Raw genomic sequence first — 17,222 nt, 5'->3', positions numbered from 1 at the left:
CCCCAACAGAATGGAACCTCCCTTTGAGGGGTAGGTGCTTGATAAAGGCTCGTCAAGGAATGAGTGAATGAATGAATGAATGTCCATAGTAAACCATTCTAGGACCAAATCCTTTGTCCCACCAAATAAAGCTAGCTCTGGGTTGAACCTGCTTATTTTTGTTCCCTTTTCTAGATGGATTAGAAATCTACTTCTAGAAGACAAAAATACTCAAGTTGCCCTCAGAGAGCCCCCTTAGGCTCTGCTGTCCTTGCCAAATGAAGCACTGCTCAATACTTCAACAAGGAAATTCAGAATCACGCATAGTCTGCTCTCCCACAACCAGGCTCTGCACATGCTATCCCCCAGACTTGGAGCATCCTCCTTCACTCTTGCATTTTGAAATCCCTAGGTTCAAGAAAGGCTCAGCTCAAGTGCTAGCAGGTCATTCCTGATCTTCCTCCCCTCGAGCATAATTCACCCTTCAAATGCCTTCGATTTACTTTTTCCTACTTTCAGTATCCCACACTATACTTCTATCAGCACATTCATCTTAAAAAATCTAATGTATTTTTTAGAGTCTGTTATTACCAATTCACCACAGGAAGTGGTCCAACATGCTGTAGTCATGCAAAAGCAAAGAGTTTGCAGCCCAGTAGGATAAATCACACAACACACACATAACCCACCTGGTGCACTGTACATATGCACACACATGCATGCATGTATGCACATAGATATTTATAGCCTAGGAAACATGTGGTGAATGACATAGGAGCCAGTGCAGCCCCACAGAGTAGGTAGGTGTGACCTTGGCCAACTCACCTTTGCTTCTCTGCTCCCGCTTCAGAACGTTGGATGAGATGGCCTCTCATGTCCATCCACGTCCCACATCTATGGCCTAGTGTGTCACTTTTCTGGCCTCAGTTTACCCAACTGGAGCATGAAGGAGTTGGATTACTGTGACCTGAAGGTCCTTTCAGCTCGAAATCTGGAACCCTTGATAGAATGACAACAGGCTGTGGCTTAAATCAAGCTTGGTCATAGAAGTGCCTGTTGAGGGCAGCCCCAAAAGGGCCTGTCATGAAAAGAGACCAATGGTAATTCCTAGAGGTCACCTGGTGAATTCCATCATCTCTGTTCCTTCACTTTCTTTCATTGAATGAGCCTTTGGGGGAAAATCATGGTCATTACCTGAAGGAGACAAAACCGCAGCCAACCAAAGGTATGAGAAACAGGCATAGAATGATCTTCCAGTTCTTGGTGTCCCGGGATATCTCTCCATACCATTGCTTGGAAAGGAAATTCTGGAGGCAAGAGAGGCAAAAGAGTAGAGACCATTCTATGTCATGGTGACAAAGAGCAGGACAGGACAAAAGGCTGGCTTCCCTCATCCTCTACCACTCCCCCCACCCTGAAGATGCCATCTCTCTGAATCAATGTTTAATATGACAAATTTGATTCATGAGCAGAAGACAAAACTGCCACAGTCAGCTCTCTATTACGTGCTTTAAAGGAGAAGAAGAGAATGAATGATCCAAACAAGCAATGCCCTCTCCCCTACTCTCCCCACCCTCACCTCCACTTGCTAAATCCCATCTCTGGGGTGGACTTGATGCAGTGAACTGTGATTCACAGCTCTAACCACAAATCAACTGCTGTCTGGATGATTCACTTATGGACCAACACCCAGCAATTGACTGCATCTCTATAAATGTGCTCTTATTTTCTCCGGTGCTGATTGCTGTGGAAATGGAATTTGCAGAAGGGCTGACCTAATATACTTCTGATCACTCCCATCAGAATTCAGGGATTGAGTAGACAGTGTTTGTCGATTACTCTTAGCCCTTGTCATATGCCCTGTTCTCATAGAGCCCTGTGCTCTTTGACATTTTAATCAATGTCTTAAGTAAAGGAATAGATGCTACACTTATTGGATGTGCCAAAAAGGTGAGTTATAATTCACTGGAGGAGAAAACAAGATACAAAAATATCTAAATAGGTTAGAACTGTTGGTTGAATCTACTAAGATAATACTTTGTAAGGGTAAAGATAGAAATGTACAATTTGGTTTAAAGTCAACATTTCACATATAAGATGATAGCTGAGTGGGAAGATAATTAGTGTGTTTGAAAATAATTTTTGTTAGCCTGCAAAGTCAATGTAAGGCAAGAAAGTGATAAGGCAGATGCCAAAGGTGATGAGAAATCAGGCTGCATGGAGGGGTACAGATTGTCCCAGAGTAAGAAGGTGAAAGTCCTTCCTTACTCTGCCTGGTCAGCCCAGATCTTGAACACTGGCTTAGGTTCCAGATGCTACATTTGAGAAGGACTTGAATTAGCTGGTGTAACAATTGGAATGACGCCACCTGCTGGAGACTTACTGTAGCAAAGCTCTGCCATGGGGCAGCTAGGTGGCGTAGTGGATAGAGCACCGGCCTTGGAGTCAGGAGTACCTGAGTTCAAATCCGGCCTCAGACACTTGACACTTACTAGCTGTGTGACCCCGGGCAAGTCACTTAACCCCAATTGCCTCACTAAAAAAAAAAAAAAAAAAGCTCTGCCATGAGGAGAAGGCCTCTGAGCCATGTGGCCAAGGTCCTTAGCGACAGGAAGTGACGTTTTCTCGTGGGTACTGTCTATCAAGGCTACCAGCCAATCAACTTGAGGGGCTTCCCATTTCTGGGAGGACACGAAGTAAGAAGTGGACACTGGCAGAGGGGTGCTGTCTCTTTTTGGTTCCTGACCTCTCCATGGTGGGTTGGATGATAGGGTCTCTTAGAAATAGTTAGATTTTTACCTTTCTCTCTGATCCTAATGCTCCTTAATAAATACTTAAACATTTAAATACTCTTGCTAAAGCTTATAATTTATTGGCGACCACTCATTCAGTTTTAGATAGTTTAGCTACAATTTTAGCCCCTTACACTGGGAAGAATGCAGAGAAGTGTGAGTAGGCTGGTGACGGGCTCCAAGAGGTAAGGAGAATTGCTAGAACTGGGAATGTTTGCCTGGGAGAAGAGAAGCTAGGGGCTGGGGATGGACAATAGCTATATGCATGCAAGCTCTTTGGAGCCCAGAGATTGTTTTTGCCTTTCTTTTTCCTGATGTCATCGATCCTCTTTGAAAAATAAAGGACAAACAACATTCCAGTGCTTAGCACTGTGCTTGGCCCTTAGAAGGCACTTAATAAGTGTGGATTGACTGACTTGCTGACCGAGAGACTGTTTTCAAGTATGAGAAGGACTGTCCTGTAGAAGAGGAAACTAGTAAGTGGTAACTAGTTCATGCTAAATTGGGTGATAAACTAGGAGTCTTCTGCTTCCTACTCTTGAGCTTTTTCTTTTACACCAAAAAACTTCAACTCAATTGAATCGAACAAACATTTATTAAGCACCTACTGTGTGCCAGGAAATGTGTAAAGTCCTGGAGTGGCAAAGGCAAGTCCCTACCCTCAAGGAGTTGACCTTCAACAGGAGCCCTGATTCCTATTGCTAGTCTCTCAAGTGCTGGGTAAATAAAAATACCCAGTGGGATGTTGGATAATTAGACAGGATAGTAGGTTTATGTGCATGGCTCATGATTGCCTCACAAGGCAGACAGCTCTCCTCTCTGTGAGCTCAGAACCAAGAAATAATGGCTATTCAAGATCAAATGAAGTCAAAAGTGAGCTTAAAAGGAGAGAAAACCCTGCTTGAAAGTGTCACTCGAAGGCAGCTGCTGGTGCCTCCCTTCCCCTCACTACCTTACATTTATTTTGTAGGTATTTCCATGCGTGCCTCAGGTCCCCTTGAGAGAAGGTGAGCTCCCTGAAGGCAAGGACGGTTTGTCTGTGTATTTTTGTTGCCAGCACAGTGCTGGGCACGTAGTAGGTCCTTAGTAAGTACTCATTGACTGACTCAGAGAAAAACTTAGCAGTTGGGTTAGATTAGGAAAAGCAGAAATCTTAGAGCCAGAGGAGCCGGGCTTGAAGGCTCCTGGTCCTTCCTCCGCACATGCGTGCGTGCACACAGGTGAAAGACTCACCAGCGATTTGCCCCAAATGCGCGAACATCTCTGCCTGGGCAAGTGGCCTACCCTTGTGGGCCTTGGTTTTCTCCTGGGTAAGATGGGAGGGGGAAGGGCGGACTAGGTCTGTGAGATCCCACCCCACTTTGAATCCTACAAAGCTCTAGGAGACAAAAGCAGGAAAATGCTTGACGTCCTTGTGCACTGGCCAGGGTCCTGAAGAGCACACAGAGCGCTGAGGTTGGGGCCACTTCAGAGATAGGTGGGGCTTGGCTGATGTTTTGCAATGTCAGCCTCTTTGAGCAGCTGCAGCTGCAAAGTTGAACCTGGGGACACTGTCAGGAAGCATTATCTGACCTAGTCCTGTTTCCCTTGCCACATTTTTTTCCTACAGAAAAAGAGCATCACTGGCAACTGTCCCAGCAGTCTGAGGGGGAAGCGTCCACTGTCTGGACGTTTTCTAGACTCACACAGAGTTGGATGGGTTCTCACCTGGACTCCTGGCTGTGCAATGAACTGCTGATCTGTGGCTTCCACGGCAAGCTCCAGACAGTTGCTGCCACCCCAGGCCTCACAGGTGTACACCAGGAGCTGCTCAGCTAGATCTTCATCACTGCTGTAGCATTCTGTGAAGAGTTCTAAGACAGAAACACACACAACGACAGAGAGACAGACTGTATTTAATGACTAATTATTGCATTAGGACCAAGATTTTCCCCTTTTCTGCTTCCTTATCCAGGTACCAACCAGTGGGAAACTTGTGTTGGAGATTTACCTAGGCCAAGATCTGATCAGATAGTAGAAGAAATCCCAAGTTTGGACTAATGGGTGTATTCCTGTTCATAGTGTTTGTTCTGACAGGTCCTGGGAAAAGGCTGATTCTTGCTATTATCAATACAGATGATATGAAAATTGGTGTCTTTTTGACCAAGATTTGAGGGACTTGTCAGATATCTCAAGATAGCTCACCTTTCATTCAATTAACCAATCTGAGGTGATTAAGTATCCTTCAGGAACACCTCCTCTTTGAAGGGCAATTAAACTGTGACCTCACCACCATTAAGGGTCTTTGGTCTAAGAGAGAGGGCCAAATGACCATCCTTTTTTAATTACCTGCTGGTCTTGTTAATGAAATAATTAAATTACCCAGAAACTATGTTTCTTGAACTTTTTAATTGTTGCAAGACACAAAGAGAGACAGAGAGCTCTTTGGGGACAGAGAAAGAGATGAAGATACAGAAACAGAAATACGAAGGGAGACAGAGACACAGAGGATAAAATAAGGAACACAGAGAGACCAAGACAGATATAGGGAAACACACAATCACAGAGAGACAGAGAGATACAAGAAAAGAGACAGAGATAGAAACAGAGAAGATGCAGAAGCAGAGAGACAGTGAGGGATACACAGAAAGAGATAAAGAAAGAGATGGAGAGAGAAACAGACAGACAGAGACAGATGAAGAAAAATGGCTAACAGCAGATTCATGGGCAGGATAAATTGGGAGGGAGTAAGAGGTGCCCTTGTAACAGCTGCCCTTGATAAGATCAGGCCCCCAGGCCCCTTGAGCTATGTTCAGACACTGAAAGACTAGGCATCGGTGATTGATTATTGGTCCATTGGTCCCCCCAGAGAGGGGGAGACACACCACTGTATGGCAGAAGGGCAGAGAATGGCCTCTGCAGACTACAGACCAGTGCCCTGGGATTTGTGGGTGTTTTTGTCTTCAAGGAGCAGAGCAGGAGAGCCACAAGACAGGACAAAGTCACCACTGCCTTGTGTTTCTGCCACCCTGAACTGGGGGCCTTCTCTCTTTGGCGACTCACCCACAGCACGAGTTTCATACTCATTCGCCAGCTCTTCAGATTCCCCTGCAGCATTGATGTCATTTTTCACCTTGGCAAGGGTCTTCAGCAGCTTGCTGGCTCCCAAGGCTGCCAGAGTGCACCCCCTGGTCTGTGGGGGGACCAGGACAATGTCAAGATTGGGCTCTGATCCCCTTGCTCCCCCCCCCACATAGGGTTTGTCAAGGGATTCACATCCAGGTCTCACTGGAGCCTCATAACAACCCCGGGAGGTGGGTGTTGTTATTATTCCTATTTTACATATAAGGAAACTGAGGCTTAGCAAGATCCGGATACTTGTCTAATAAGGGGTTTGAAGTAGGAATGAACCTCAGGTGTTTCTGACTCCAAGTCTAGAGAGCTACCTGCTACAGTTGCCAGCAGTCTCCTGAAGGGCAGCCTGCTCAGGACACCTGTTAGGTCTCCTGACAGTTGAGCAAAGCTTGGTGTTCAAGGCCCTCAATCATCTAGTACTGACTGACTCTCCTAACCACCTCTCCCCCTCTTCCCCAACATGTACTCTTTAGCCAAACTGGACAACTCTCCATTTATAAACACGTCTTGTACTTTCCTATTCCTGTGCCTTTGTTTCCACCATTCCCTCTCCATCACTTGAAACCTGCCCATTAATACAGATATGAACTGGAGCTGGAACACAGAGAGCTGGAAAGAGCCTTAGAGGTCACCAAGTCTGCTGAGAAGTCCTGGCAGAAAGAGCTCTTGTGTGAGCCTAAAGCCTAGATCTGCTACTTTCTCCCTTGGGGCCCTTGAGGAAAATCCTTTAACATGCTTGGGCCTCAGTTTCTTTATTTTTTCGGATGGCAGTGTTGGCTCACATGACCTCTGGCCTCCCTTTCCACTTCAGATATGACTCTAACTCTTAATTTTAGGGGGCAAATGCTGCTTGGCCTAAGGGGAGGGATTTCCCCCCAAGAGTAAAAAGGGGGGGGGACTGCCAACAACAGTCTTGCCATAGGGGCAGGCAAAAGAGGGAGAAAAGAAGAAGAAGAGGATTGCCAAATGGAAAAGGAATTACAAAAAGTAAATGAAGAAAATAATTCGTTTTTTGGCGGGCAATGGGGTTAAGTGACTTGCCCAGGGGTCACACAGCTATTATTGTCAAGTGTCTGAGGCTGATTTGAACTCAGGTGAACCAGGCCGGTGCTTTTATTCCACTGCAACCACCTAAAGATTAAAATTGAACAAATGGAGGACTAGTGACTATATAAGGCAGTAAAACAAAGATCAGGAAAAGCAAAAAAAAAAATACAAGAAAATGTAAAATTCTCATTGAAAAAACAACTGACCAAGAAAATAGATCCAGGAAAGATAATACAATAATTATTGACTACCTGAAAGATATGATAAAAAAAGCCTGGACAACATCTTTCGAGAAATTATCAAGGAAAATTGGGCCCTGGAAATATTAAATCAGAGGGCAAAATAGATATTGAAAGAATACACCGATCACTGCCTGAAAGAGATCCCAAAATGAAAACTCCCAGGAACATAATAACCAAATTTCAAAACTCAGCAGATCAAAGAAAAGGTATTGCAAGCAACCAAAAAAAGAAACAATTCATATACTATTGAGGCTACAGTCATAATTACACAGGATTTGGCAGCTTCCACATAAAAAATCACAGGGTCTGGAATATAATACACTGGAAGGCAAAGGATTAGGTTTACAACCCAAAATTACATACCCAGCAAAATTGAATATAATCTTCAGGGAAAAATGGATATTTAAGGAAATAGAGGGATTTTAAGCATTTTGATTAAAAGGGCCAGAGTTGAATGGAAATTTGACTTCCAAATACAAGGTTCAAGTGAAACAAAAAAAGGTAAAAAAAGAACAAGAAAGGAAAAACTAAGAAATTTAATAAGGTTATACTATTTCTAGTTCTGTATGAAAAAAATAATATTTGTAATTCTCAATATCTTTATTGTAAAAGGTAAGTTTAATGCAATTAGGAATATTGTAAAGAGCTTGTGGTCATAAGGTAATACTAAGGTATGATAATATTTGTAATTCTAAAAAATGTAATATGAAAATGATTAGAAAGAGTATATGTAGACTGTTTGGTTGATCATAGATGACATTGATGATATAAACACCATAGAAAATAAAATAAAGGGCTAAAAAGAAATTGCATGGAAGTAGGAAGGGAGAAACTGAATGGGATGAACACACATACACAAAGAGGCATAAAACAACCTAAATAAATAAATATATGAACAAATAAATAAGGTGAATAGATGAATAAATGAATTAGCATAATGGAGGGGAAGATAGGGGACATGGCAAAGATTAAACCTTACTCTCATCAAAGGTGGCAAAAAGAGGGAAACAACAAATATAATTAAGTTTTGATATTGAAATCTATCTTACCCTACAGGGAAGTTCAGATAGGGATGATGTAATGGGGGGAGGGATATTAGGATAGGTCGGTGATCATAGGGTAAGGCAGTTGGTGGAAAGGGAGAGGGTGGGGGTCAGAATGGGAAGGATGAGCAGATGAAAAAATAGCATGGAGAGATATAGACAGTTAGTCATAATAACTATAAATGTGAACACATTTGAGGCAGAGTGATACCCGAGGGGTGAATGTAGAGAGTTGGAGCAGGATTTATTATGCTTTGGCTGGAGCAAGGAAAGCAGGGGTAGCAATTATGATTTAGACAGAACAGAGGCAAAAATAGATCTAGCTGGGGGAGATGGAGAGGGAAACTATATTTTGCTGAGGGGTACCATGGACAACGAAGTCATATCAATACTTAACATGCATCCACCAAGTGGTATAGCATCTGGGTTTTTGAAGGAGAAGTTGAATGAGTTGAAAAATCTCTAGGACCAGATGGATTCACAAGGGAATTTCTACCAAACTTTTAAAGAACAATTAATTCCAATGCTATATAAATTATTTGAAAAAATAAGAGCTTCAAAAAAGCTTGGAAACACATGGATGAAATGATGTTTTGGGAAGTGAGCAGAGCCAAGAGAATACTCTCCACAGAGACAGCAATACCGTTTGATGAAGAACTGTGAATGACTTGACTATTATCAGCAATGCAATGATCCAAGTCAATCCCAAAGGAATATTGATGAAACATACTATCCACCTCCAGAGAAAGAACTGATATTGATGGAACAGACTGGGGCATGCTATTTTTCACATTCTTTCATTAAGTGACAAATATGGTGATGTTTTCCATGATCACTTATCTATGACCCATACTGGATTATTTACTGCCTCGGGAAGGGGGAGGGGAGGGGATGAGGGAGGGATAGAGATTGGAATAGAAAAATATAAATTAAAATGTTTAATCTGGGAAGGGTACAGGAGGTATATATGTATTTATACAAACACATATATTTTGTGCTTTAGGTATTATTTATATAGTAATTATATTTAAACAAATTTGTCATATAAAATATTTATATAAATCGATATGTATTTGTTATTTATAAAACAGTTATTTAAGGAATTAAAATGCTAAGTTATATGTGTTAGAATATATCTAGGTATATCTAACTAATAATGTAGAAAATTTACATTACATATGTCATGTATGTGAAAAATAAATGTATGACATATTACAAAAAGAGAGAGAATAGGAGGGGTTTAGGACAAGCTCACCTCATCCTCTTGGTTCCTCTGAAGAGGGAGCCTTTAGTCAGTCTATCCACTAGTACGTTAGGGTTTGATTTTTGCACACTATTTCATGGTATCATAACATTGTACATTTCAAGCTAGAAGGAACCTTGGAGGTCATCTAGTCTAATCCCTTCATTTACAAATGAGGAAACCGAGACTTAGGTGCATGAAGTTACTTGCCCAAGGTCACACAGGTGATAGGTATAAGAGGTAGGATTGTCATTCAGGGAGCTCTCACTTAGAAGGTGTCCTTCTGCCAGACAAACATTTCCTTTCACTGATGAACATATTGAGAGTAGGATCCCGGCCCTGGGAAAGCCAGAGAGGGGATGGCAGAGGGGAAAGGTGAGGGCTCTTACCTGCTCCCAAATGACCTTCGAGAGCTCCTTCTTGTTCTGCAGAATGGCCCAGATGAACAGGGCTTGCAGGGGATGTCTTGTGATTGGTGATACATCCTGAGAGGAAGAGGAGGATGACATCAGGTAAGTATCGACGGAGGGGAATGATGTGACCTACGCTGACAAGTATCAGCCACGTGGAAAGTCCTAATGGCCACTTGAGCTCAAACCTGAATAGCCATAAAAATAAAAATTGAGACCCAAGAACCCTTGGGAAAGTGAGCAGTGCTCAGAGGGCAGGCTGAATTTGCATTAACTCGCGGCTTCTGCGGACTCAGATTGAACTTGTAGTAGACTGAGCCCCCGGAAGATCTTTTGTCTAACTTTCTCTCTCCATTTCCTGTTGTGAAGTTGTGTTTTGTGCCCAAATCTATGACTACCCTCATTCCCCTTGAACTCCATCATCATAAATTCAGCTCAGGGCTCCAGCCAATCGAAATCTTTTTGGAACATGCCTCTTGTCCAGTGTCTCACCTCTCCCTAAATCCGAGGTCACATGGCACTAAGGCATAGATGGGTCATCTATTTTAGACCTGGAAGGGACCTTAGCGATAACTGAGTCCAACACCATCATTTTCCATATGAGGCTCAGTGACTTGCCCAAGGTCACTGGGGTAAGAGAGGACAGAATTATTAGTACCTTGGGTGAATGTCCCAAAGAATCTGACAATGCCCGTATCTTAATTCGCTTTTTTAGGGGTTTCGGAAAAGCCCTTGGGATCTAGCCAGCCACCCCGCCCATCTCGCACCTGCAGCTCGATGTCCAGATCCTCCCTGCTGCTCCTGTCCTCCTTCCTGTATCCTCTTCGGAAGTTTGCCACCAGCTTCCAGACGAAGGTGAGGAGTGCGTCATTGTAGGAGTTCTTGGCGATCTGCAGGTTGCGGTACACAAGACTGCTGAAGTTGTTGGAGAAGAGCTCAGTGAGGACATCGTTGGTGAGGAACTTCCTCAGGTTCAGGCCATTTTCCAGGAAGAGGCGGACGAACTTGGGTCTGTCCTTCACCAGGGCTGAGAACATTACTTCCTGAAGGTCGGCAGACTGGCAATGGGAAAGGGAAGAGCATTCATTAAGCACCTACTGTATGTCAGGTGCTACACTAAGCACTTTACAGGGGTTAATCTCACAACCACCCTGGGAGGCAGGGCTATTAAGATTCCCATTTTACAGTTGAGTAAACCAAGGCAGGTGACTTTTCCAGGACCCCACAGGCAATGTCTGAGGCCGGATTGGAACTCACGTTCCTGGCACCGAGCCTATCCCTCTATGCCCTGCATTGGTAGCTGCCAGGAAGCTGGCAGGAGAGGAAGGAGGAAGACATGACCCCAGGCCTGAGGCACAGGGTTTGGGACTTGGGGACAGCACCATAGCAGTTGCCTTGGCTCCTTGACCATGACCTTGGTGAACCAGGATGGGGAAGTCTTTACAAAGTCTGATGGGTGGAACTCTCCTACAGACCCACCCAGCCCTGCCTGGACTGGGATTGGGTGAGCCGCCATCTTCCTTGCTGGCTCCTTCCTCACCTCCCATCTTCGGTCGTTGGTGAAGATTTCGTCATTGGCCAGGTCCAGCTGGTTCCACTCCAGCAGCAGCTTCAGCTGCCCGTTCCAGTTGTCCTTCTCCTGTTCATTGGTGCTGAAGGCTGGCAGAGGGAGGGGAGGGGGAAACAACCAGAGGCTAAGGCAGGAGGGGGCTTGTCTGGGGTTTCAACAGACGGTGCTTAGGGCGATCGTTAGTCTCTCCTCACATTTGGACTTTGCTCCAATGCCCCAACTGGGACGGTGCTGATGCTGTTTGAGGTGAGTGGGGCTAGCCCCGAAAGCAATAGACATGTGGCCAGAGGACTTGGGCTTGGACCCAACTCCCTGCTTACCCTCCTATGGCAGGATGGTGGGAAGTCACTGGACCTCCCTAGGCCTCAGTTTCTTAGCCTGTAAAAGGAGGGCCTCTAAAGCCCCTTCCAACTCTAAACCCATGATGTTAAGATCCTATGATCATCATAACCTTGCCTCCAGGGGCCTCTTTGGAAAGCCATCTAAGGAGCTGACGTAGAACAGTGGTGTGGAAGCAAGTGGGAATGGGGGAGGGGGCACTAAACTGTCCCTAAGGATCCCTGGGAGCACATATTGACCTAGAAAGCCCATGCTAACATTATCTATGTTTTATTGCATTTTTATTTATTTGGTTAAATATCTGCCAATGACATTTGATCTAGTCGGGGGGTCACACTTGAGAGGGTTGCCATGATTCATTCAGTAGGGCAGTGTGTTTGGCACCTCTTACTTACACAATCTGAATCCCCCTCCAGGCCTCAATCCCACAGTCCTATAATTACAATGTTTTGAAGGCTTGCACCAGGGAGCGTCACTGGGCAAAAGTTCATATAGATGTTTTATGAGCTCGGTCTCTGGGCCAGAGAATAGTGAGGGTCATTCAAAAGCCTGCAGAATTTCCCAAGCCCATCTTTAGTGCTTGCCCCAGATAACCCCATCGACTCCATTCAGCATCTCATAAGCATTTATTAGGCACCCACTGTGTGCAAGGTCCTTAGTATACAGAAGTCTGCCCCTGTCTTTAAGGAGTTTCCTTTGGGGATGGGCAGGCTATTACCCTGGTAAGTAAGTGCTATAGACAATAATTTGTGGCTGGAGGAGGCATTGATGAGCTGCTGAGCTGCATATCGGACATTTTATGTCCCTTTCATATCTTCCCTCTTAGACTGTTAGGCCAATTTCTTTAGAGAAAGAGTGGGTCTGCTTGTAGGGGCCCTTTGATGTTTTAGGGCTTGGAGGCATCAGTTCCATGGTATCAAGAACAGGAGCAAAGGGAGGACTTCACTAGGAAATCCTCTTTTAATCACTTGTAGCAATGATAGTAATTTTCATTTGATACAGATTGCTAGTGTTTGTAAAACAAACCTATGAGCTGGAAAATATCCCCATCTTATAGAGGAGGAGACTGAGGCAAATTGACATATTTCTAGAAGGTCTGGGGCTAGATTTGAACTCAGGTCTCCCTGATTCCAGGGCCACTGAGCCAGCTAGCTTAAGAAACTTAAGTAACTTGTCTTTGGTCACATGGTGAGCAGGTAGTACAGTAAGGACTCAAATGCAGCTCTTCTGCCTTTGAGACAAGCCTGAAGAGACAATCCAAAGTGTATCTAAACAGGTTATTGTGGTACAATGGAAAGAATGGCAAAGTTGGAGTTTGAGGCCCATGGCCAGGTTCAAATACTGACCTGGCTGCTTATTATCTTTTTTGGCCATGCACATCACTGCACCAATCTTCCTCAGTTATAAAGAGGAGGGATAGGTTTTAGGAAGACATTGGTAAAGTGGAGAGCAGTCATAGCAGGGCAGCCAAGACGGAGAAAGGTCTTAGGTCTATGTCCTGTGAGAGGGGACTGACGGCTCTGGGGGTGTTCAGCTTATCAAAGAGCTTACCACAGTGCCTGGCACACAGCAGGTATTTAATAAATGCTTCTTCCTCCCTCCTCCCTCCCTCCTCACCTCCTCCCTCCCTCCCTCAATGGAGGTGTCAATTCAGAATGCTATGAGAGTCCTTTCCTGGCTCCAGCACTCACAAGATTGAGCCCCACAGAAGGGGGTGGGTGCTCTTTTCTTCAATGACCTCCATTCCAAACCCAAAATTTTAAAGTGAAGACAATGGGCAAAACAGTCACAAGCCAACATTGTTGGTGAGCAGTAGGTTCCTCACCTTTGTAGAGAGCATAGGAGATGGCATTGCTCACGATTTCATCCCCGGCTTCTTCCATCTTAATAACTGTAAGCAGGTAGGGTTTTCGAGGATTTCTTTGAGCTGCCAAAAGAAAAAAGAAAACATATTATATAAACAAAACCTGGTGTTGATGGGCATTGTTGGGCTCTCTCTCTCTCTCTCTTTTCTCTCTCTCTCTCTCTCTCTCTCTCTTCTCTCTCTCTCTCTTCTCTCTCTTTCTCTCTCTCTCTCTGTCTCTGTCTCTCTCTCTCTCTGTCTCTCTCTCTCTGGTCTCTCTCTTTCTCTCTCTCTCTCTCTGTCCTCTCTCTCTCTTCTCTCTCTCTCTCTCGTCTCTCTCTGTCTCTCTCTCTCTCTGTCTCTCTCTCCTCTCATCTTTCTCTCTCTCTCTCGCTCTCTCTCTCTTTCCTCTCTCTCTCTGTCTCTCTCTCCCTCCCCCCTCTCCTTCCCTCAGTCTGTCTCTCTTTATCTTTCTATCTCTGTCTCTCTTGCCCTGTCTGTCTCCCCCTCCCCTTCTCTTTGTGGACTAGGACCTCTCTGACCCACTTTAGAGACAAACAACAAATATGATCATCTCTGTTGTCTTGACTGCCTGCATACATATTTAGTGGTTAGTATGTGTAGACTTGTCTGTGAGCTCCCTGAGGTCAGGGACTGCCTCATTTTTGTTTTTGTTGCCCCAGCACTTCATTCACCCAGTTCCTGGCCCATTGTAGATATACTGCAAATGCTCATGGGATTAAATGGAATCCTTCTCTCATATGCATGACTTATAATGTTGGCTTCCAACTTTTGCACCACATTACTACAGTATCAAGCTTAATGAGAGTAGACATATATAGGTAAATGTTGCCCCTAATAAAAATCTGAGGTGTGTGTGTGGGGGGGGGAGAGGACCACAGATGTAGAATGTGGGATATGCTGTAAGATGTAGTCACTATTGGTTGTCTTTGCTTAAATCTTTGTCTGTTTGTAGAAGGGAAGAGTGCAATGAGGTGGAAGAGTATATAGGAGAAATGATTGTGATGTAAAAGACAAAAGTCAACAGTAAAAACAACCAAACAAAATTCTTCCAAATGGCTGCTCTCAGTGGAGTAGGGTAACACAAGTATTTGCTAGGGAAGACCCAGCAGACATTCTTAAGCCCACTCATGCTCTTTGAGTTTAGGAGTCAACTGATCAATAAACATTTATAAGCACTTACTGTGTTTTGGGCACTGGCTGGGTAAAGCAAGACAAAGATGAAATAGGTTCCTACTCCGAGGGAGCTTACATTCTGATGAGGGAGACAAAGTGCACATATAGGGATCAACAAAACTCAGGGAAAGGCAGATTCAAGGTGACATTGGAAGGAGGAGGGCAGCAGGATTGGGACACCAGAAAAAGCTTCACACAGAAGGCAGTCCTTGAACAATTTGATGTGGAGGTGAGGAGGAGGACACGGAGGAGGAAGAGGACCATTCCAGGCATGACATCTGGAGATGGGACATGGAGTCACGTGAAGGAGAGTGAGCCAGTGAGCCAGGGTAGATGGCTGGGTCATTGGTGTGTGGAAGGGAGTGAGGCTGTCATGAGTAGGATGGAACCAAGATGCAAAGAGACTGAAATGCCAAACAGAGGAGTTTAGATTTGATCCTAGAGGTGATAGGAAGCCCCCCAAATATATTGAGTATGGGGGTGATAAGGCTAGACCCTTGCTTCAAGAAAATCTCTTTGGCTTCTGTGTGGTGGATGGACTGAAGTGGGGAGAGGCTTGGGGCAGGCAGACCCTGCCTCCCTTCTCCCAGCTGCTATTGCTGGTCCAGGTCAGAGGTGTTGAGGGTTTGCAGCAAGATGGGGCCAGGGTAAGAGGAGAGATGGAGGGGCAGCATATATGAAAGATGTTGCACTAGAAATGACATCTCTTTTCAATCAATGTATCTTTTTTATTAGACCAACCAACAGACATGTTGGTTCAGAGCTAAATAGGTTTTTAAATTTTATAATTTTTTCAATTGACATTTATTTTCTCTCTTCCTCTCTCCCCTCCGATAGACAATAGAACCCTTGTAATAATTATGCCTAGTCAAGCAAAGCAAATTCCCTCATTGCCCATGTTCAAAAACGTATCTCCTTCTGCATTTGATCTGTGACCTATCTGACAGGGAGTTGCATAGCATGTGTCAGCTTGGGTTCTTTGACCTTAGGGGTCTGTCCTTGCCCTAAAGTCATTTGCCAGAATGACCTGATTTTGACCACTGGTTGAGTTATGTGAGGTGAAGGAGTGAGGAGCTGAGGATAACTCAGGGGGCTAACCTAAAGGATGGTGGTGTCCTCAATAATAATAGAGAAGCGGGGGCAGCTAGGTGGCTCAGTGGATAAAGCACCTGCCCTGGATTCAGGAGGACCTGAGTTCACATCTGGCCTCAGACACTTGACACTTACTGTGTGACCCTGGGCAAGTCACTTAACCCCCATTACCCCACAAAACACCAAAACAAAAATAGTAATAGAGAAGTTTGGAAAAGAAATGGGTTTGAGGGGGAAAGAGAATGAGTTCTGTTTTGGATGTCCATAGGCTAGCTAGCTCCAAACATCCAGGGGGATGAAGTTCAGGGGAGACACTAAAGCTGCATAGAGGTGATAATGGAACCCATGGGTGCTGATGTGGTCACCAAGAAAGAATATGGAGCATTAAGAGAAGAGAGGGCAGGGCCTTGGAGGAAACTAGAGAGTGTGATGGGGGTGAAGACCAGCAATGCCCCACTGGAATCAGCCTCACTTAAATGGTTTTCTTTGCTACAAGGAAAAGTTCAATTGGTGGGATGCAGGGAGAGTTAAGGAAAAATGACTGGGGTGTAACAAGAAAAGGCAATAAGATTTTGGTTTCTGATCTACGATTTCTGTGAACTAGGGCACTCCCTAAGAAAAATCTCCCTTTATGTTGGTAAGAGCAGGTCAGCACCTGCTCTGCCACTTAGAGGCATAGAAATTTGCCTGAAGTTATCGAGAAGTCAAGAGACTGTCCAAGATCCACACAGTTAATATGTGTCCCGGGTGGGAACTTGCATATAGGTCTTCCTGACTACAAAGTAGTTTCTCTTACCAATAGAATTTTCTTAAGAAACAAAACTTTTAAAAATCAATGATCTCGATTAGAATAGAGTCTAATAAAAAACAATCCTGGGGCTAGTTTAGGTGGCGCAGTGGATAAAGCCACCGGCCCTGGATTCAGGAGGTCCTGAGTTAAAATCCGACCCCAGACACTTGACACTTACTAGCTGTGTGACCTTGGGCAAGTCACTTAACCCTCATTGCCCTGCAAAAACCCAAAAACCAACCAAACAAAAAAACCCCCCCAAAATCATCATCAAACAACCCTAAAGTATTTGTTCCGTGCCTTCTGTGTGCAAAGCATGATGGATAGGATGCTGGGTAGCAAAACGTGACTTAGTGTCTGCCTTTGATAGTCCCAAGGCTGGGGTCCCCTCATTTTTCTGCTCTTTCCTTGACAGACATGCTGCCACTTTAGGTGCCATCTCTTCAAAATGTGCCCAATTTTCAGCCCCCAAATTAAAGACAAAATCTGAAGGAGCTGACAGGAATGTCAGCTCTCTAATG

General features: G+C 44.5%; 1 protein-coding gene across 1 annotated transcript in view; it reads right to left on the bottom strand.

Moving 5' to 3' along the window:
* TRPM8 (transient receptor potential cation channel subfamily M member 8) overlaps positions 1-17,222 on the bottom strand; it is a 70,567-nt gene that overhangs the window by 29,966 nt on the left and 23,379 nt on the right. Inside the window, 8 exon segments of the mRNA XM_044002758.1 lie at positions 1,174-1,286; positions 4,479-4,624; positions 5,814-5,943; positions 9,850-9,945; positions 10,638-10,928; positions 11,411-11,529; positions 13,605-13,682; positions 13,685-13,706. Of these exon segments, the coding sequence (XP_043858693.1) occupies positions 1,174-1,286; positions 4,479-4,624; positions 5,814-5,943; positions 9,850-9,945; positions 10,638-10,928; positions 11,411-11,529; positions 13,605-13,682; positions 13,685-13,706 (995 nt within the window).

Source organism: Dromiciops gliroides, chromosome 4, assembly GCF_019393635.1.
Source record: "Dromiciops gliroides isolate mDroGli1 chromosome 4, mDroGli1.pri, whole genome shotgun sequence".
Taxonomy (NCBI): Eukaryota; Metazoa; Chordata; class Mammalia; order Microbiotheria; family Microbiotheriidae; genus Dromiciops; species Dromiciops gliroides.
This window is presented reverse-complemented; position numbering and strand designations above follow the sequence as displayed.